This window comes from Rutilus rutilus, assembly GCF_951802725.1.
Source record: "Rutilus rutilus genome assembly, chromosome: 6".
Classification (NCBI taxonomy): domain Eukaryota; kingdom Metazoa; phylum Chordata; class Actinopteri; order Cypriniformes; family Leuciscidae; genus Rutilus; species Rutilus rutilus.
In genome coordinates, this window is record NC_140214.1 from 39,847,267 (window position 1) to 39,868,926 (window position 21,660).

The 21,660-nt window shown below is 38.4% G+C and overlaps 1 protein-coding gene across 3 annotated transcripts in view; it reads right to left on the reverse strand.

Annotated features, from left to right (window-relative positions):
• The window catches only part of dab1b (DAB adaptor protein 1b), a 45,870-nt gene extending 24,571 nt beyond the window's left edge, over positions 1-21,299 (reverse strand). For all 3 annotated transcript variants that reach the window (XM_084410340.1, XM_084410339.1, XM_084410338.1), the window contains exons 1-2: positions 21,090-21,299; positions 2,810-3,163 (exon numbers count right to left, since the gene is read on the reverse strand). In XM_084410340.1, coding sequence (XP_084266466.1) covers positions 2,810-2,876 — 67 coding nt within the window. In that variant the 5' untranslated portion in view covers positions 2,877-3,163; positions 21,090-21,299. The remainder of the gene's footprint in view (positions 1-2,809; positions 3,164-21,089) is intronic.
• Between the last annotated feature and the right edge of the window lie 361 nt (positions 21,300-21,660).

The following is a 21,660-nucleotide window of genomic DNA, read 5'->3' on the forward strand; positions in this document are numbered from 1 at the left end:
TATGGCACATTGGAATTAATAAAACACAATTCTTCACAATTTATACTAATGATAGAAAAAACTACCTCTTAGTAGTAGAAATGTTTCACTCATTTTTCAAGTGCATTGCAGTCAATAGGATTTTGTATCACACGATTAAAGAACATTGATGAAAGTGTCTCAGTGTGCTCAACCCAGAATGCCCTTTCTGTTGCCATTATTTCACAGGCTGTGTTCATTTAATAAAAGTTTGACATCTACCATAGGTTACTATGAGTGTGTTTGTGTAGCTTGCATGACAGCTGTGTTTGAGAATCAGTTTTCACATGGATTTTTGTCGGTGCGCTGCAGTTGCTATGGAGATGGAAAAATTCAAGGATGAGGAAATTTCATTTATCATTTATAGGCAGTGAGAGCAGGACACAGATAAATCTCTCATCAGGGACAATATCAAAACATGACAGCTAACAACCAATCGTAATATGTTCCCTTTCAAAGTGGAACTCAACACTGCATCTTGTATTGATGCAACGAGGAACGTCCTCAGCGTGACCGGTGTCTGAAGCACCTGTGAAAACACGCCAAATATCATTGGCCGACGACGGTCCATGACGTCATTAGAGTATACTGAGTATAGAGGGTATAGAGTATAGAGTATACATTGACGTCACTTTCCCTCAGCCGGACTGAGTGGCAGAAGAGCTGCAGCGTGACTGGGTTAAATAGGGGAAACTGCGAATACACAAGTAAAAGTTTAAACTAAAGGTCGAACTCGATATAGTGTTCCTTACAACTAACCAAAGATCCAGTGATCCATGGATATTGACATGCAGCCAGGAATCGTGTTTCCTGACATTTATTTGTGCCTGATTTCCACGCCGGGGAAATACATAAAGTAAATTTGCCTGTGAACGCTTTATATAAATACAATATAGGTAGGTCTAAACCCGGGTGATCACCTATATCAATGTTATATCATCATATCGTCCAGTCCTAAAACTTGTATAGTTTTTTTGTCAGTGTTTATTTAAAAACATCCAATTATGCAGAATATTCAATGGAAAATATTTAATTGATGAGTTGTCAATACAATATATAAAACAATATATAGGGTATGATTTTACCACTAAATTCAGCATATTGACACAAAAATGATAACTGCAAATACACCCTTCGCTGCCTGGATTATAGTTGTTTCTGTGAATTGCAGCGAATCCATTTGCTTCTCTGTTCTGTAGCTTTCAGCAGTCTGTAAAAATATACCTCAGATTTCTTGTCAAATCTAGTTGTACAGTCAATCTCAAAGCTCCTTCCTGTTTTAGATGTGTTTTGTGTGTTTTTCACTGCATTCATGCTGAAAACCAATGCTGCCACTCAGTGGGCATCACTGCAGTCACTCCGGCCGACGGTGACGTCACACGCATACCCTCTATAAGAGGGCGCCTGATATACGTCATCAGCTTTTTTGTCTTCAGGAGACGTCTGTGAATAGCGTGTGTGAAGGCGTTCTAGGCGAACACTGTGTCTCGTTTCCATACCTTGGGCTTGCCTTCACGTCTCCTTCAGACAAGTTGATGACGTGTATCATAGGCTCCCTCTTATACTCACAGGCGCTCCACTAATGACATCATGGACTGTCATCAGCCAATAATATTTGCTGTGTTATCACACATGCTTCAGTCACCGGTCACGGTGAGGGCCGTTCCCCATAGCATCAATGCAAGATGCAGTGTGTCGTTCCCCTTTTCAGGAAACCAGTCGTAACCTGAGATGTATTTTACAGTCCAGATCTTATTTAGGAGATTATTTTATTGGCTTTCCAGACTATAATTGCCAGAACAATGTAAATTATTGTGAAATAATAGAGAAACATGTTTTTATCTTTGAGGTGCAGCAAAACTCTGCTGATAGTCATACAGGTTTTAAACGACATAGAGGTGAGAAAATAATGCCAGTATTTTGTATTTTCTATAAAATGATTTATACAAAAATCTGTGTACAGTAATCTTAAAGGATGAGAAAATTTATGGAAATTCTTGAAATAATGGCAAATATGGTGAGAGAAATATTTGCCGATAATAAACTGAGTTTGCCGGAGGCTGGAATGTTTGCCTTGAATGATTTAGGCAATTATGCTATGAGGCTAACGCTATGCGGATTCATTAATTTGCTAATTAGCCCCGCCTCCAATCAATCACAGCAGCTCAGAAATCCACTCAGCCAACTTACTGAGGTAAACACTGCATAATGGTGTCGCTCTTTACAACGCCGGACACAAAACGGTAATTAATATGATCAGCCTTTTGCTTGACTATGTTATTAAACCGCTAATAATGTGTTGCTAATGTTACACAAACTGTGTTCCCGTTCGCCATCTCAGTCTGCCTTCTAACAATCATCAGAAACGCTTTTGAACAACTCAGAACATCAGTGGAGAAAGGCACAACATCATAATATATATCACACAACCACTATATTGCTAAATACTGTATACCCGATTTTTCATATCAACCGAAAAATATACTGGGATAACCTGGCTTGTGGCTTCTCTTCTCTCGAGACTCCCCTGCTAGTTCGCTGTTAATGATACAGTATGCTAAAGCCCGCCGGCATGTATGTGATTGGTTACAAGGTTTGTGACGTCAGAAACACCAGCGATTTCAAAGCGTGTTTTTGAGACTGTCTTTGGTTCACTGCAGTTTTAAGGAGAGAATACTCAGCAATGGTGTTGAGTAATGCATTTTTCTTAAAGCATATTAAAAACACCACATAGACATATAAACAACATTAAAAACTTGATTTTCACTACAGGGGGACTGGCTGAACTGACCTTTTCTCCTGGACTCCTTTTTAACAGTGAGTTTGACATCTGTTTGACGTTCTGCCTCTGTTGACATCCTCCTGTGTCTCTGTTCCTCTCAGAAGCATGGAGATGGTTATCTCGCAGTATCCTCTAGTCATCGGAGGCAAATTCAAAATGCTGCATTATTGTCCCAGTCATCTGAGGTTTATGTCCAGTATTCAAACACAAGGATCTGCTCCAGTTAATGCGATTATCTATATTTCTTCTGTAGTTTCCTGCGTATAATTGAACAGTGTTCCTCTGATGTGTTCGCAGCTGATCCGGTGGCATTCACATTACTTCATTATTCTTCATCTGCGTCCGAACCGCTTGGCTGTGACACTATGGAGAAATAGAAGAGGTATTTATCACAGATTGTACAGATGCTGCTATTAATCATCATTGTATTGCAATGCATTTCATGTTTTCAAATTACAGATCTTTGATCATAAAACTAAGCATTAAATATCATCTTACTAAGACATATTATTGGCAGATATAGAGTGAATACTGATGTTTATATGCATTTTATGTAAGCTATACCGTTATAAAGATCTTGTTGATCTTTAAGTATTTTCCCATTGAAATTAAATTGAAATCCTTTTTTCTTTCTTAACTCTATAAAACATACTCTTATCATATTTGATATGCAAATTTCTAAGGCCTCTAAATTATCAACCTAATCAAAACTTTGCTGAAAAAAGTGTTGCACAAAATCTACCCGACCGATGAAGTAAAAGTAAAAGACCTTTTAGTATAATTGTGTTCCCCTTCAGGTCTTTGTACGCATCTCTCCTTGCTGTGAAATCTTTACTGATTTTTATAAAGTAAATGTAAGAATAACTTATGTATTGTTAGTAATATTTCAAGATGAACACTTACTGGACTGAAGCAATTTTGGTTTACTTGATTATCCAGACATCATTTATTAGAAAAATCATGAGTATCAAATATGATCATCAGGCTTTTGAGGAGGTTTTATTTGTTCATCTCTCAATCATCATTGTATTGCATTATATGTTTTAAAAGTACAGCTGATCATAAAACTAAGCATTTTAATATCATCTTACTAAGACATACAGTATTATTGGCAGATATAGAGTGATATACTGTTATAAAGATCTTGTTGATTTACATTACAAGCATCAAAATTTCATCTTACATTTTAGCCATAGATATATTCAATACCAAATTTCATATTTTTGCTTGGTTTGAGTGTGATTCATTTCACGCGGCACCATCTTTGAAACACCTCTCGTGCAGTGATTCAGTCATGTAAGTGCAGCTCCTATCTTGTTGAATGGGGGAACATCAAATTCTCCAAAGCTGTTCAACAACCTTACGATTAAAATTCATATTTGAAATCACCAATAAAATCTGACATGAACTGCCTTATAAAGTATGGGGTTTTTTTGCCCTCAAATGGCATTCAAAAAGCGTATATTTCAGGTCGGTCAAGCCAATGCGCACGGCACCTGCAGTGATGTAATGACTTTACCAACTGCTGATTGGCTCTTTTATTCAGAAGGCGGGACTTGTTCCGCCATACTGTGCGTTGCAGTTTCCCCCATTCATAGTAACACGAGTGCACCGTCTTTGTATAATCTTTGGTATCATAAAATAATAATGTATCGAATTTGATAAAAAAATAAAATAAACAAAAATGTCATTGTTATTATTAATAGATTTTGTATAAAGTTTCAATAAACATTTCTGTTTCAAAAAATCTGATTACTGTGAACGATTCATCAGTGCACCAAAGAAAAAAAATCTTCATTAAAATATAAAACTTTTTGAATTTAAAGTCTCTGTCAATAATTTGATCCCTTAAAACTCATCTTTGATCACCAAAATTACATATTTAAAATAGCCTTAAAATATCTTGAATATAACTCGACACCCTTGCCTCATTTAGTATTTGTGGTTCTATGAATATGCAAATGAGCCCCGCCTCCACTCACTCACTCAGCTCAGAGATCCACTGGTTGACGATCACACGTTGATCTGATTGGTTACAAGGTAGTTTGTGACGTCAGAAACACCAGCGATTTCAAAGCGTGTTTTTGAGACTGTCTTTGGTTCACTGCAGTTTTAAGGAGAGAATACTCAGCAATGCTGTCGACTTATGAATTTACACATGGTTTGTCTCAAAGCATATTAAATGCTTTAAGTTGTATTTAATAAATAATATTCCTCATTTATTCCTAAAACATTCCAAGAGATCTGACACTTCTGAACAGTCACATGTAGAACATTCTTCTCTGTCTTCAAAGACTCGAGCGCTTCTGCTGGTGAAGTCATGCATCATTAATAAACATGCTTTCATTCGCACAGAACTGATGAAGGTTAGGAAAGCATCAGGCAGCAGATCGGAGCGTGTGCATGTCCATCTTTGCATCAAAAAAGGAAAAGGCTGGCATTGTCAATCTGGCACAATGCATTTTTCATTATGAACATGCCTGTGTCTGACAAAAGCATGATTTAATGTAATGAATGACTGCTCTTTAAAGCCCTTTTTAACTAGGTCACCACAGCGCTCAATCTGCTGTGTGGTGAAAGAGCTCAAGCATCGCCTTTCATCTGGGTCAGAAGCTCAGAAGCATTGCAATGGCCAAAACTGTCTCACAAATATGCTTGCGTACATTTTTCATTTGGGGCAAATTTGACAGGATTGTAATCGGCTATCCGACCGTCACACGTCTTCAGGTTTTGATTCATGCCATGTGCTTTTATTTTTCTGTCTTGATCGTCTCTTGTTGTCGGCTATCATTCGTTTCCTGTGTATTTATAGCCATCATGTTTTGAACATTGATCAAGCTTATCCATTTCATGTCATGTCATTTCATGTCCAGTTTAAGTCATCATTTTTCTTAATTCTCAATTTGTAGATGTCTGTAATCTTTTCCCTTTGAAGGCAGCTGGAGGAAAACCACCCGTCTCAAGAGACTGACAGCTTTGAGGGAATGCTGAAGACACCACAGAAGATGAGGAGAGAAAAGGGTTCAAAAAAGCAAGCATAGCAACAGTGCACTGTAGTAAAAGAAGCATAGTCGTAGTCTTTCTTTACAGAGTGACATCTCTAACTACTTATCTGGCGTGCATAATACAGCGTTATTAGTAGTTTTCACAGATCCGTGTGAACGGGGATCGTTTTGATAACATTGACATCTGTATAAAGAAAAAAACAGTCCCGTTTTAGCTCATCGTTGTTGTGTAAACGAGCCCTAAAACAAGACAGAACAAATCCTGACACGAGTCAGCACACGTCGCTGTGAATCTGTGTGTAAATGAACAACATCCTCCACATCACAGTCTCCATCATCTGAGAGTCCACAGCCATCATGTGATCAGTGCTATCACTACAATACACTGTTAACTGGGGAAAAAGCTTGTTTTCACCTACTATAAATACCCATAGCATGCAAATAATGTCCTTGACCACAAATGTTTTAAAATTATGGTTACTAAAGAAATATAAATATATTTTTTATCCTACCGAATTCTGTAGGTTATATCTTTGAAATTGACAACAGGTTTTCAACAAATGTTTAACAATTGAAAAAAACGTAGGAAAAAATCCAGGTCCAGGCACTCAGTGGATACAAAAAGTGATACAAAAGTCTTTATTAGAGGGCTAAAAAATTAAACAACACCAACGCGTATCGGCCCACTGGCCTTCATCAGGGTGTTAGTGACAAACAAACAGGAGCAATACTTATATAGTGATTGATTTCAGGTGTGCCACTCTGGCACATGTAACACAACTCTTTGGCCATTAGAGGCAAAAGTTAGGTTCATACAAGTAACAGGCAAAATACAATAAAAAAGATCTCTTAGTGGAAAAACAACACTTCAAATATCTAATATTCTCCACACAATATATAAGATCAATACGTGTGAATAGGCTACAGTTACCTCTCATAACTCTAGTGTCATAGACAAGATGATTCAAAACAGCATTAACCAGAAATGGGTACTACATTCGACGACAACAAACTGTACCTATAGAGGCATAAAAAATCACAAAAAAGGTGAGAGATCAAAATCCTCATTAAGACCTGGATGTTTGGTGGCCCTCAGAGAATAGATCCAGTATGTCTCCCTTTGTTTGAGACGTCTAATTATGTCCCCACCCCTGGCATCAAGGCGAATAGCCTCAATGCCCACTACTCTTAAGGTAGAATCCCTCCCATGATTAGCATCCATATAATGTTTAGCCATTGGATAATTGATATTACCAGTCCGGATGGCATACCGATGTTCAGCTAGCCTGTCTCTTAATCTCCTTTTGGTGAGGCCTATGTAAAAACAACCACAGGGACATTCCAAACGATAAACAACATGGGTAGTATTGCAATTTATAAAGCTGTTAACAGTGTAAGTCTTGTTATTAAAAACATCAACAAACATGTCAGTTTTAGTCATATTCTCACAATAATTACAATTACCACAAGGAAAGTTTCCCTTGGGTTGACGCAGCCAGCATTCACGTTTAGGAGCAGGGAGGTAACTCTTTACTAATTTATCTTTAATTGTGGGGGCAATTAAATGTTTAACAATATTGACAACTGACAGTGACATAATCACATATGTTTATTTCTTGTTTTTAAGCTACTAATAAGACCAACTTTAAAAAAAAAAAAAATAAGGACAATTATTTGGCTAAAAACTGAACTTATAATCCTTTAAAGAAAGACACATATTTATAAAAATGAATTGCGTCAGGACATAGCAGTCATTTTTATTTGTTCCTATGCCTGGTTTTCTACATATTTAAATCTATATGAAGTATTCAGTTATGGTCTTCAGTTTCAGAGATGAAAGAGTTTACATTTGATTGCAATTTCAGAATTATCTTGTTAGATTTTGAAAGAGTTTAATATGCATGGCTATTTGTATTCAGCAATTATGAACTGTCCAGATCTAATAAAGGTGATTGAGTTTACTGTAACGAGTCTACAGTGAGTCTTATTATTTATAATATTTAGAATTATTTTATATACAGTCGTGCTCAAAAGTTTACACCTTGTAGAATCTGCTAAATGTTTTTTTTTCTTTTTTTTTTTAAATAAGAGGGGACATTCAAAATGCATGTTATTTTTTATTTAATACTGTCCTGAATAAGGTGATTTACATAAAATACGTTTACATATAGTCCACAAGACAATTTTTTTTTTAAATAAAATAGCTGAATTTATAAAAATGACCCAGTTCAAAAGTTTAACTGCTCAATGTTCTTCAGAAAAAAATCCTGCAAACTCTTCAGTTTTTCAGCATCTTTTGCATATTTGAACCCTTTCCAGCAGAGACTGTATGATTTTGACATCCATCTTTTCACACTGAGGACGATTGAGGGACTCAAACACAAGTATTAAAAAAGGTTCAAACATTAACTGATGCTCCAGAAGGAAACACCATGCATTAGGACCATGAAAAGTTTTTGAATTTGAAGATCAAGGTAAATTGTAGTTAATTTGTCTTCCAGGAAACTCCGGAGGAAAGTACTAAATGAACAAAGAAAGAAAAATTTGGACATCTTCATCCTGTTCAAAAGTTTTCACATTCCTTGAAACCAAAGAATCCTAAATCCAAACTCATAAATGTGCCGAATGACATTATTGCTTGATGGTTTTGTAAAGTCATGTCTCCAGTAATTATTATTGCATGAATGATACTCCATGTTGCAAGGCCAGTGTCAGTCGTGAAGAGAGAATCTGAACCGAGGTCATGTGGTGCGCTTCAGTAGTAATGAGATCAAGCGTGATGTCGTTCCCCTGCAGGGTCTTCTGCTCACTATGTGTCACATCTATCTGTGCTTCTCTTTTCATTCCCCTTTTGTGGCCAACTGTGTGAATGAGGAATGCACCATTTTTGGAGCATAGAGGGGAAAAGATGAAAAGCAACTCATAATTACCTACTTTTCTGTGCTTTTTATAAAGAATCTAAACAGTGTTGAGATGTTCTGAAGAAATGTGTGTAACAATACCACAAGACACATGTATTCTCTTCATTTGTAATGAGCTTGCTAAATTTGCGATATTTTTTTGACATTTTTTCTGCCTTGACAAAAAAAGCCATGCTGCCAATACACATATGTTTGTAGCTCAAATAAATAATGTTTTACACTATTGGAGAGAGTCTACCTTGTTACCTTGCACATTTTCATCAGAATTTAGATAATTTTATGTTACACTGTAATTCCAGAATAAGAACTTGTGCTTTGAAAACACCAGCTGGCGAAATCGCCTCGTGGCAAATGAGGAGACGCGGTGTTTCCCAACCCTGTTCCTGGAGGCATCAACAGTACATCCATCCCATCCAAAAGCAAAGAGTACCCATTGTTATCAACAACACTGATATGGACAAATACTCACATCAGTTCTGTACTCTAGAGAAAACCTTGCTAACAGTGTGTCTAAATGTTTGTAGTTTGTGAGAGTGCAGAACTCGCTCAGTGGGAATGCATGAACACAACTCTGGCTTTTTGAGTGGAATTCTTCTGCGCAGTGACTCATTTAAACACCTCTGATTGGTCATTGCATTCATGTGCTCAACAGACACGTCTGTGATTGGCTACAATGCTTAACGCTGTAAAAACAAGTTATAAACAGAAACCAGTGACACTGGAGGCCTGTTGCATGAAGCCGGTTTCAGTTGATGCCCAGCAGTGTGTGTCCCGTTCAACACTGAAACTCGCTGCTTAACTACTATAATGCGATGCATCGTTGAAGAAATCAACTAGCGAGTCACGACTGTTTCCCGATTGTCGCAAATTGGTCTTTCAACCACGTTAGTTTATGATGTCACGCAGGTGTTGGAGTAATAACTACTTTTAATTAATCTGTTTGAGATCGAACTAATGCTAGATGTTTTGGTATAAATTACGGACATGACATCTGAGGACCATTTCTTATTTTTCTCACTTATTTTGCTTTATTTCCAGATTCAATCATAGGCTCGTTCTTGCTTACTAGAACACGTTCACACATGCGCACTCTTCAAAAACGACGCTTATTTTGCTCAAGATAAGGATTTATTGAGTCCACATGTCATGCAAACTAGAAACTCTGCTTCTAACCACAGGTCGAGATCTGTCCAAACACATAACTTTGCGATGCTGTTTGCGAATGTTCGTTAGAACGATGGTTTGGGGAAACACCGACTCCTCGAACTGCTGATAACGACAGAACTCGCAACCATAGATGGCTAACGTTGCTTTCGGGAAACGCACCCCAGGTAAGTTTGAGATTAGTTTGAGCAAACTCTAATTTTCAGGTATATTGTATTTTTATCTCCGGAGCAGGGTTTATGGGTTTATTCCGGGTTAGAGATCACAGACCAAACTGATGCAGTAAAGCCACTCCCCTGTATCTCTTGCTTTAAAATAAAACAGTTTATAGTGAAAACTTTTGCTGCTAATTATTTATTATATTTATAATATATTAATTATCATTATGTACAATGCATATAATTATTATATGAATTGATAATTAATATTACATTTTGCATTTAAACTAATACATGTAGGCCTATAAATACAAGCTTTAATACATTAAGATTTTAAATAACTAAGTTTAAGTGTTTTGAGCATTTTGTGAACCTACATACATTATTAATTAAATTCAATTGATTCACATTATGCATTGATATAGTCAGATATTTTCTTTTTTTCTTGCCTTGTAAATGCGTTTAATTTCATGATAATTTTCTAAATGATCTCTTAATCTTCAGAGAAGTGAATTACGCCGTCTCTCTTGTGAGAAGTGAATCAAACTGACGCTCTCCATGTTCTGTGTGACTGACACTTTCAGCTGCACACGCTTCAGAGTTAATCACAAACTCTGGATCAAACCTTTAGTTGACAGAGAAAGTTTATACCGAGCTTTTGAGAGCCTGTTTAACCTGATCTAACAGGTTGGGTTTGTATGGTTTTGCCAAATCTAAACCTACTCTAAAACTTGTCTAGCTTCATGCAACAGGCCTTTATATTTATTAAATAAGATTAGTTATTTGCAGTAGCCCTAAGCGTAATCTTGATTTATGCAGCTGTTTTTTAATTACTGTGCATGGAAAAGCCATCCCATCAGTTATCGGGATACAGGAGCTATTTGATGTGGATAACTGTAAACAAGCTGTGTTTTGATGCTGGCTGATGTCTGTGTTGATCGGATCACGGGGATCACATGTTAATGCCAAGTGTGCTGTAAACAGGGCCATAACCATAGTGGAACTAACTATGAAATATATGAATCTGAAACATTTAATGTCAAATATAAAAGTATCAGAAAAGTATCAGTATCAAAGTATCATGAATCTTTCTAAGAACCTCAAAGGATTAGCAAACTTTTTTTATATCTCTAAAGCTGTTTATACATAAAAGGATCTGCATTTTGCTCTATGCATTAAGTTGACATGGTACGCTTTATCCATTCATCTCTTCTCCAGACTATCCCAGCGTCTCAGCCATAGGCAGGGAAACACCCTGGAAAACACCTGGATGGCCAGGACTAACACATTCACACAACTAAGCACAATTGCTTCATTTCACCTATGCCTCATGTCTTAGGATTGTGGGAAAACAGGAGGAGCCCCACAACAAAACAGGGAGAACATGCAAACTCCAGACTTGAAGAGCTCATGGATCAGCAGTGAATTGAAGCCTCTTGCTGTAATGTGATAATGCTCCCACTGAGGCACCTTTCAGTGTTTACGCAAATGTACAAAAATGCATGTGGTCTAAAAACACTCTTTGTATAAAAACCTATGAACACTAATTGGCCCCCTATAAAAACAGTATCCTGACCGAAACAATAGCTATAGGGTCTTTTAATCAACTATGGAGTGGAGATACAGAATTTTTGAGTTGACTTGAAGTGGCATTAATGCCTACTGGTAAACAACTCTTTAGTACAGCAGATTTAAAAAGTAATCACACCCCTGTTAAAGTCCCCCTGTGGTGAAAATCCAGCTTTTAATGTTGTTTATGTGTCTATGTGGTGTTTTTAATCTGCTTTAAGACAAACCATGTGTAAATTCATAAGTCGACAGCATTGCTGAGTATTTTCTCCTTAAAACTGCAGTGAACCAAAGACAGTCTCAAAAACACGCTTTGAAATCGCTGGTGTTTCTGACGTCACAAACTACCTTGTAACCAATCAGATCAACGTGTGATCGTCAACCAGTGGATCTCTGAGCTGAGTGAGTGAGTGGAGGCGGGGCTCATTTGCATATTCATAGAACCGCGCATACTAAATGAGGCAAGGGTGTCGAGTTACATTCAAGATATTTTAAGGCATGAAGACATTTTTTTTCAAGGTAAAATGTTTAAATATGTCATTTTGGTGATCAAAGATGAGTTTTAAGGGATACAATTATTGACTACAGGGGGACTTTAAAACAGCTGGTTTTTAGGGGTGTAAAAAAAAATCAATACACATGAGTATAATGATATTTTGATTGGCAATACTGTATTGATTCTCAAAAATGCAATATACGTATTACAAAAAAAAAAAAAAAATCATACAAGATTCATGGCAGTGGTTTCATTTTAAGTTTATATCCAGACCGCTAGATAGCAGTCTTGTTATCTCTGATCTTAAACAGTGACAGGAAAGAGCGTGAGGGCACGCCGCTAATGTTAGCTTTAAAAAACATAGTTCGCTGCTAGTAATGGAAGACGAAAGTATTGTTCCAGGTCCCGCTGCGAAGTACAAGTGTGGCGTCATTTCATAAACGCGTCATTTCATTAACACGTGCAACCAAAATAACTGTAAACACCGGAGCCTCGCTACACAATACCATGCTGACAGCACATTACGGACATCGCTGTGCCCAACTTGTACAAGGAGGTAAAAATGAGAATCTCTAGACAGTCGCTTTGACGTGATGCTTGGTCATCACGGGCCACTGAATCATTCGTAGCGATAACAGCGCGTTGCATAACGACTGAGAGGAATCAGATCTTGTATGTGCTACAGGCAAGAGCGATGCATGACAGAGACACACGGGATATAATTGCAGAATTACTAAAGGAGGCCGTTATTAATTGTAGTTTGGAAGAGAAACATTCCAGGATTGTAACAGACAATGCATCCAATATGAATGGACTTGCAGACATGACCCACTTTCGATGTTTTGCTCACAGCCTGAATCTCGCCTCACAGAAAGCACTGAAATTGCCAGCAGTGGAATGACTAGTCGGCAGGATCGGACAAACACGACCTGCTCCAGCTACCAAAACACAGGTTCACACAAGGTGGAATAGCTCTCATGACATGACTGAATGATTTTTAGAGCAACAACTAGTCATCAATGCAGCACTACTTTCAACAGAGGTCAAAAAGAGTGGAAAGCATGTCTTCCCACTGAACGACTGCCGAGGAAGTGCTCAAGGCACCAAAGCCAATGAAGGATGCAACACTGGTAATGTCACAAGAGAGCAAGTGTCATTGCACCACTTTATTCCAAGCTTGTGTGCTAGATTTTTCTAATTTTGCACCTGACCTAAGTCTACCTGGGTCTCGTCTACAATCGACGTCCCCGAACGTCTACATGAAAAATGCTGGAAAAGTGGGCAGACCCCAGCGGAGATAGAGGGGACGAACCAAGGGCGGGGCTGAGCGGGGGGCGTGCACCTGAGACCCGCAGTGACGGATTCATTGACAGCTGCTGTCAGACTCTAAAATGGAGAGTGACTGGAGTGACGCAAGTAGCTTTGCAACAGAGCTGTCATTTGAAGTTGAGGACTTTTCTCCCCCAACTTCACCTGAAGTGGAGGAGGCTGAATTGTTTGTGGACACAGGGCCAGAGCCATATCAATTCGAGCCGCTGGCTCAAACTGCGGTCTTAACTCCCGCATCGCGATCGGCATCCAACGATGCTAGCGAAGCAGCCGCGCAAGGGAGAATGGGGCCAGTGTCTGAGTGAAAATAAATGATGTGAAGTGGTGGAGTCCATGCAGGAGGAGCGTTTGGCACTGCGTCGCTTTTCAGCGCAAGCTGTGTGGAGAAGCCCATTTCTACTCTATCCTGATCGTTTTCAATACCCGCAATTCCAACTCCTGACAGTGGTCTTGACGAAACAAGATGGTTTTTATACCGCCAAGGGGCGTGATGAGCTTGAACCTGCTTACGTCACGAAGTACCGCAAACATCCAATAGGAAAATTCAACTGCAGTAGCCACCGTTCAACCTAAAGAGGGCAGCACTCAGACGTTTTTACACCATATATTGTAGAATTAAAACACTTTTTACCCAAATGTCAAAAAAGTTACTCGAATCAATGAACAGCACTAATAAAGCCCCATTCTTAGAGATAATTAACTAAAAAAAGTTGTTTTAGGGTTTAGTTACCCTTTAATAAGCATCAATGTATAATTTATACAGTGAAGTCTATGTTTTAATTACTTTCTTCAATGCTACTGTTGAATACACCTACTGTAGCTGAAAACATAAAGCACTGTTTATTTAATTTGTATATTAACATTAAAGGGATAGTTCTCCTAAAAATTCAAATTGTCATAATTTACTCTCTCAAGTTGTTTTAAACTCGAATAAGTTTCTTTCTTCTGTTGAAAATAAAAGTTATTTGCAAGAATGTGGGTAACCAAACAGTTGATGTACCCCAGTGACTTCCATAGTATATTTTTCTCCTATGGAAGTCAATGGGGACCAGCTACTATTTGGATAGCCACATTCTTCAAAATATTAATATTAGAAAATATTAGAAGGAAATTAATACAGGTTTGGAATAACATTAGAGTGCGTAAATAATGAGATCATTTTTATTTTTGGGTGAACTATCCCTTTAAGGACAAGCGGCAGCATGTTTACTATAACTACTGTCTCTTTAAGAGCTGCACGCGACGCGTCTAATATACACGCATTTGACAAGCAGATTTTCTCTCAATTTTCACTTTAGACATAACCGACTTGTTTATGTAAACCTTGTGTGTATTTGACAGTATTAGCACAATAAGACTCGAAAGATAACAGGCGCTGGTAGACAGACTTTTAGTGCATGTGAGCTTCACATGTACGCGCTGAGAAACACACATGTTAGAACAGCATCAGCACACAAATTAAATGTTTAACCTACAAGGCATTAAAGCACATGCAAATTATGAACTTTTGTGAACTGCAGTGTCCCATTCCGCTGCGTTAGCATTTTATGTGAATATACGTCGCGTTGTTCAGGATGTTGGGACAGAGGCGCCAGAACACCAACTGATAGACTGCACAATATTTCTTCAAAAGTTGATCGTGGAGACATTTTAATCGTCCACGATCAAAAATCGTCATATCGCACACCCCTAAGTCGACATTAGTCTACCTGGGTCTCATCTACAATCGACGTCCCCGAACGTCTACAGTCGACGTTAGTTTATCTAGGTCTCGTCTACAATCGACGTCCCCGAACGTCTACAGTCGACATTAGTCTACCTGGGTCTCGTCTACAATCGACGTCCCCGAACGTCTACAGTCGACGTTAGTTTCTCTGGGTCTTGTCTAGAATCGACGTCCCCGAACGTCTACAGTCGACATTAGTCTACCTGGGTCTAGTCTACAATCGACGTCCCCGAACGTCTACAGTCGACGTTAGTTTCTCTGGGTCTTGTCTAGAATCGACGTCCCCGAACGTCTACAGTTGACGTTAGTCTACCTGGGTCTCATCTACAATCGACGTCCCCGAACGTCTACAGTCGACGTTAGTCTACCTGGGTCTCGTCTACAATCGACGTCCCCGAACGTCTACAGTCGACGTTAGTTTATCTGGGTCTCGTCTACAATCAACGTCCCCGAACGTCTACAGTCGACATTAGTCTACCTGGGTCTCGTCTACAATCGACGTCCCCGAACGTCTACAGTCGACGTTAGTTTCTCTGGGTCTTGTCTACAATCGACGCCCCCGAACGTCTACAGTCGACATTAGTCTACCTGGGTCTCGTCTACAATTGACGTCCGCGAACGTCTACAGTCAACGTTAGTTTATCTGGGTCTCGTCTACAATCAACGTCGGCCGATATGCCAATGAGAGGGAGACCCTGTGTATGACATCAGCTCTGGATCCGAGGTTTAAGGATCTACACTTTCTCTCTGAAGCGAAGACCTACTCCAAAATGACTGATGCTGTAGTGGCTGCCATAAAGAAGAAACAGAATTTAAAGGAGCCGTATGTAAGATTGTGGCCAAAACTGGTACTGCAATCACTTTCAAATTACTGTAGAGCGGTGTATCCCCTCCCCCTCCCCCCTGACTCAAGGTTGCCAGATAGGCTGCAGGATCCAGCACGAACGTTTGTAGCTGCAGCTGTGGTAACTAGAGCTGAGCTGGCAACCCGGATGCCGAAACACTACTGACTTTGTGATTGGTAGATAGGTGGAGGGTGGCGCTTCAGGCCAAAACACAACATGACAACATCAACATCAGTTGAGGGCTGTAACTTCACTTTTTAAATGACAATATCCTGGCCGGACTACTGTTGTCAGTGATATAAGTATTTGAAATGAACATGATTTCTTAATGTCTAGTGACATATCAGGGCCATTTTATGATTAATTGAAATACATTTCTTACATACAGCTCCTTTAAGTAAATAAATACATTAATAAATTAGGCTACTTGTTTTCATTATATAAATTAAAGTTTTTAAGTGTAGCAATTAATACAGATAAAGGCCCCTATCATACATCTGGTGCAATGCAGCGCCAGGCGCGACGTAAGTGTGTTTTGCTAGTTTCAGTCCGACGCAGTTTTCATTTTCACGTCCTGCGCCACGTTGTTTAAATAGCAAATGCATTTGCACCCAATTGTGCGCCCATGGGCGTGCTGGTCTGAAAACCAGGTGTGTTCTGGCGCATTGGTGGTGTGTTGCTATTTTGAGGAACTGAAATAGACTGCGCCATTGACCAACTGAAACCTGGTCTAAAGTCAATAGCGAAATATTTTTTTTGTGCGCCTATAGGCGGATCCAACATGCACGTACACTCTGCTTATTATACACACACTCTACTTATAGAGAGCCTAAGTCCCGCCCCTCCGCTTCCGGCTCATGGGACCTTATTTCGGAAAAAATATGTATGGAAGTCAATGGCGAGAGACAACTTATCTTTTTATTCCGTCTGAACTGTGCCCTGAACTACACATATGATGTTTGTCAATTTAAAAGGTAATTATGAAAGTCAAGAAAGTCGCAGTTTGTCATAAAACAGAAGAGTAACGTTTAGTTTTATGTGAAAATTGCTCAATGAACTACATCTCTCGTCTCGCACTATGTACGTCACAAGATCCGTTGCTCGTATGTGTGTATTCTGGCTCAAAACACTCAGGCAATACGGCTTTACGTTACGATTATAATGTAAGACTATAAAAAATGTCAGACGTTAGCTTCATTCATTGAGAGAAAAGGTATGACGTCGCATGTGCGCCTTCTGGGTTTGTAGTCTTTGTAATTACGTATTTTCACAGTCTTATACCTCAGCAGTTTTACATCAAACTGCGACTTTCTTGACTTTAAAATGGTCCATAAATACATACTGAAAAACCTGTGAAATCCAAGTTAAAAGCTTCTGAGAATGTTCGTCTCTGAAGAGACGCTGTTTGGTTGCTGCTACTACAAGATCCATGGGCCACAAAGAGCTTACGAAGCATCAACGGGATCTCATTGTTCAAAGGTTTCGCTCAGGTAAGTGCTACAGAAACATTTTCAAGGCATTAGAGACACCATGGAACACAGTGAAGACAATAAGTGGAGTAAGTATGACAGTGACATTATCAAGAACAGGAGCATCCCTCCAAAACTGAGGAGAAGACAAAGAGAAAATTGGTCAGGGAGGCTGTCAAGAGGCCGACAACAACACTAAAAGAGTTGGAGGTCTTTTTGGCAAGTACTGGTTGCTCCCTACATGTAAAAACTAACAATATTCTCCATCTGTCCGGGATTTGAGGCAGGGAGACAAAACATAGTTACGTGTCTAAATGGCAAGAACCCCTTTAGATGTTGGTCAACCAGCAAACTCTTGACAAAAACCAGCCTTTTCTAACAGGTCTAGCTTCATTTCTTTTCTTTCTTTTGCTTTGTTTCTTTCCTTTTCTTTTCTTTTCTTTTCTTTTCTTTTCTTTTCTTTTCTTTTCTTTTCTTTTCTTTTCTGTTGTGAGTCAGTTTGTCTGGTCTCTGACTCTCTAGACTTACTATCAGCTTCAAACTTTAATCCGGCTACGAGACTGTGCATCTTTTCATCAGCCAACACACTATCGTCGCCAAGATGCCACTCTGGACGCGAACAGACCAACAAATTATTGAACCTGGAAAACCACTTTCAGCTTTCGGCGCCACAGGAGGGAATCGCCATTTAAAGACGCAGAGAAAAACAAGTAATACCTCCAAGATTCCAGCTGAACTGATGCATTAAGAAGTTTTACAGCCTCGTTGAATACTCAATGCGAGGGTTAAATTAATGATTGAAGGTTGTTCAGGTCAGGTCTCAGAAATTGCATGTATTGTTAGAAACTTCACTCTCTCATTTTGACCCGATTATTATTATTTTTTTTTAGTGTTCATCAGAGGGGTCCAAGACGCTAGGATTTTGATGCACTTGAATCACGAATACACAAAAAAATCGAATGGATTCAAGTCACAAATCCTTCCCTCGCGGGTCAATTTGACCACCTTAGAAATGAATGGAATGCGAGGAATGCTTCAGTACACATAGAAAAATGCTAAAACTTCACCCAAAAATTATTTTATAAAGTCTACATGTGTATCTGAATGCATACTGAAGAGAAACTTTAGAAACTGACTTTAGGACCCAGAGGAAACACATAATTTGCTCCATATAGAGCTATAGGGCAATCTAGTGGCAAGAGTCATGAAATATTGAGCTAAATTAAAAGGATTTTGCGGGAAATCGTGAGTTATTTTGAATTTAAGTTGAAAGATTGTGAGGAATGTGCTTTAAATAATGTATTACTTATTGATAAAATCTAGTAATTTAAAAAAATACTGAACTGACAAGAACTGCCGATCTTGTTACTGTAGATCTTTCACAATACTTCGGATATTAATATAATTAATAATAATAATTCGTTACATTTATATAGCGCTTTTCTAGGTACTCAAAGCGCTTTACATGGAAGGGGGGAATATGATATTAATAGTTATGGACCGTTCAATTGATTGCTGGACGATTCATTCAATCTGCTTTCCTTACAAGTAAAAGGGTGAGACAAAAAAAAAAAAAAAGAGAACAATTGAGTGTTCACAGACACATACATGCTTAACTTAGCTAAATAAATGGGGACATTCCATTGATTTTTATACAAAGCTGGTTATAAATACTAAAATCTAACACCCTATTGTGATGCAGTCTTTGCATCTTTAATTTTACCTGGTTTTAGAAACTAGTCAGTTAATTAGTAACACTTTACAATAGGCTTCATTTTTTTCCATCCATCTAAAACACTTAGATCATGTTATCTGCAACGTAGGGGAGGCCGAGGCTTTGCAGTCGCCGGCCTCAAGCTGTCAAATATTATATAATTGAGTTGCTCCCACGGTGTCTGAGGATCCTGACTGGGACAAAAGCACTTTGTTTGTCCCCAAAATGTGGTTAAGTAGGCACACACACCAAATACACAAACAAAAACACACACCTTGATTTTCTATAGACAACCTCAGAACCTTTGGCCCTTGGAAACATATTGCCATTTAACTGTGTGACTTTATTACATTTTCAAACACCTGGTCAATCCTCTCAATAGTACTAGTCCATATTAATAATAATGCTAGCCACAGAAAGTGAGGCTGCAATAATTGCTTTTAATTAATTTTATTGTGTTAAACAGCTCACATTAAACGCAGGAATTCACGTTAAGTGTAAAAAATATATGTTCTTTAAAAAAATAGATGAACTAAAAAGCAACTTTACATGTATTACAGGGACAATCCCCCTGAAGCAAGCTGATGTTCAATTGGTGATAGGTCTTGGCTCGCTTATCAACATTTTTGAATTTTTAAAACATATGGTGACATTAATACTGCTGTTTTGTCCAGAGCCTTTAATGCTTTTCTCCTCACTGGGAATTATGAGCACTTGGCCAACAACATCTGGCATGTGCTGTAAGGTAGGGTGAACATATGTCATTTTTTCTCCCAGACATGTCCTCCTTTTCAGACCTTAAAAAAAAAGCATCAACTGGGATTTCTAATTTCATAAAATGTCCAGATTTTCATAGGATACATACATTTTAATGTGTAAAATAAGCATCAAAGATATAACACATATTAATGCCTTTTTCTGCATGATCATATTCTACATATCTTAATCCACACAATACCTAAATTTAACAACTACCTTACTGACTATTAAAAAGCAGTAATTAAGAGTTTATTGAGGCAGAAGTCATAGTCAGTAGTGAGAATTGTACACTAAAGTGTGACCAAAAATAAATAAATAAATAAATAAATAAATAAATAAATAAATAAATAAATAAATAAATATTTCTTCTTTATTTAATTGGACAGGACATAATTGTTTAATTAGGCTACGTATATATAGAGATGTAGGGTTTTGTTATAGCAGCTGCTTGACCACACTGAATCACCAATCCTGACTGACTGATTTATAATATGACATCAGAACAAGGATCACACATCATCTGAAGTTCACAGAATAATGTCCCTGAAATATTCTCCATTTGTAATGCTTTAGGCAACTCTGTAACTCCAAACAAGCAGCACACAATGCAGTAACATTAGTGTCTGGATCCCATTCAGCTATATTTGCTTAAGTAATACATAGGTTAAGAAAACCTATAGTCGGAGTCCTGAGGATTGTGTAATTATATTCAGGTTATAAATATTAATAATAAGCTGTGTAACAAATTAACTGTAGTAAATACGAAAGTATGCAATGTTTCACGTTTCTCCTGAAAAATTTCAAGCAATGCAAGGAAAATAAAACATGTAAGGCCTAATTAATTAACAATAGCTCTGATAAACACGACGTGTGTTTTTAATATTTCCTCCCTTCATGATTTGTCTTTAAAAAAAAAAAAATGTTTCGGAGAAACCCGGTTGTATTAAACATGTCAGTCGCTTTAAATGTGATTGTCACAGAACGACAGAAATGAAGCGAAAATAAGTGCACTTTACCCAAATAAAGAGTTACATTTTTAAAAGTTCATGCCTGTGATCTATATTGCCGCCGATGCAGTTTGTATAGTAAACGCTGCTCACCTGTAACAGCAAACACCGCGTTACAGTTACTCACCTATTACTATCAATGGGTCGCTTTTATTCCAACAAGCATCAGTGTAGCAGCTCCCATGGTCAAATGATGAGTTAAATCCAGTTTGTGCACATCCTTCAGCACATCTGCATGTGAAGTGCCAGTCCGATCACACGTTACCCTCGAAACCGATGATCGCAATGACGTTAGACAGATATAACATGTTTCTTCTCAGCCAGAATAATCAGCTATGAAGAGAAGTGGGGCGATGGGGTGGGAGGAGAGAGAGAGAGAGAGAGAGAGAGAGAGAGAGAGAGAGAGAGAGAGAGAGAGAGAGAGAGAGAGAGAGAGAGAGAGAGAGAGAGAGACCCCCGTGACAAAATAATTCAAATGCACGGAGGATAATGCTGGGATGAGTGAAGGGGGATGGGAGAGGATTAAGTGGGAATGGGGAATCAGAAGCCCACCATTACATGCATACAATAACAGATGCCCACTCATTTATTTGTGTAGTGCTTTTCACAGTCCATGATTTTCAAAACACGTTTGTTATGTGTGTAATGGTGTAATGCTTCACTCTCTGCTGGCTGTAGTTGCCAGTTGTTCATAATGT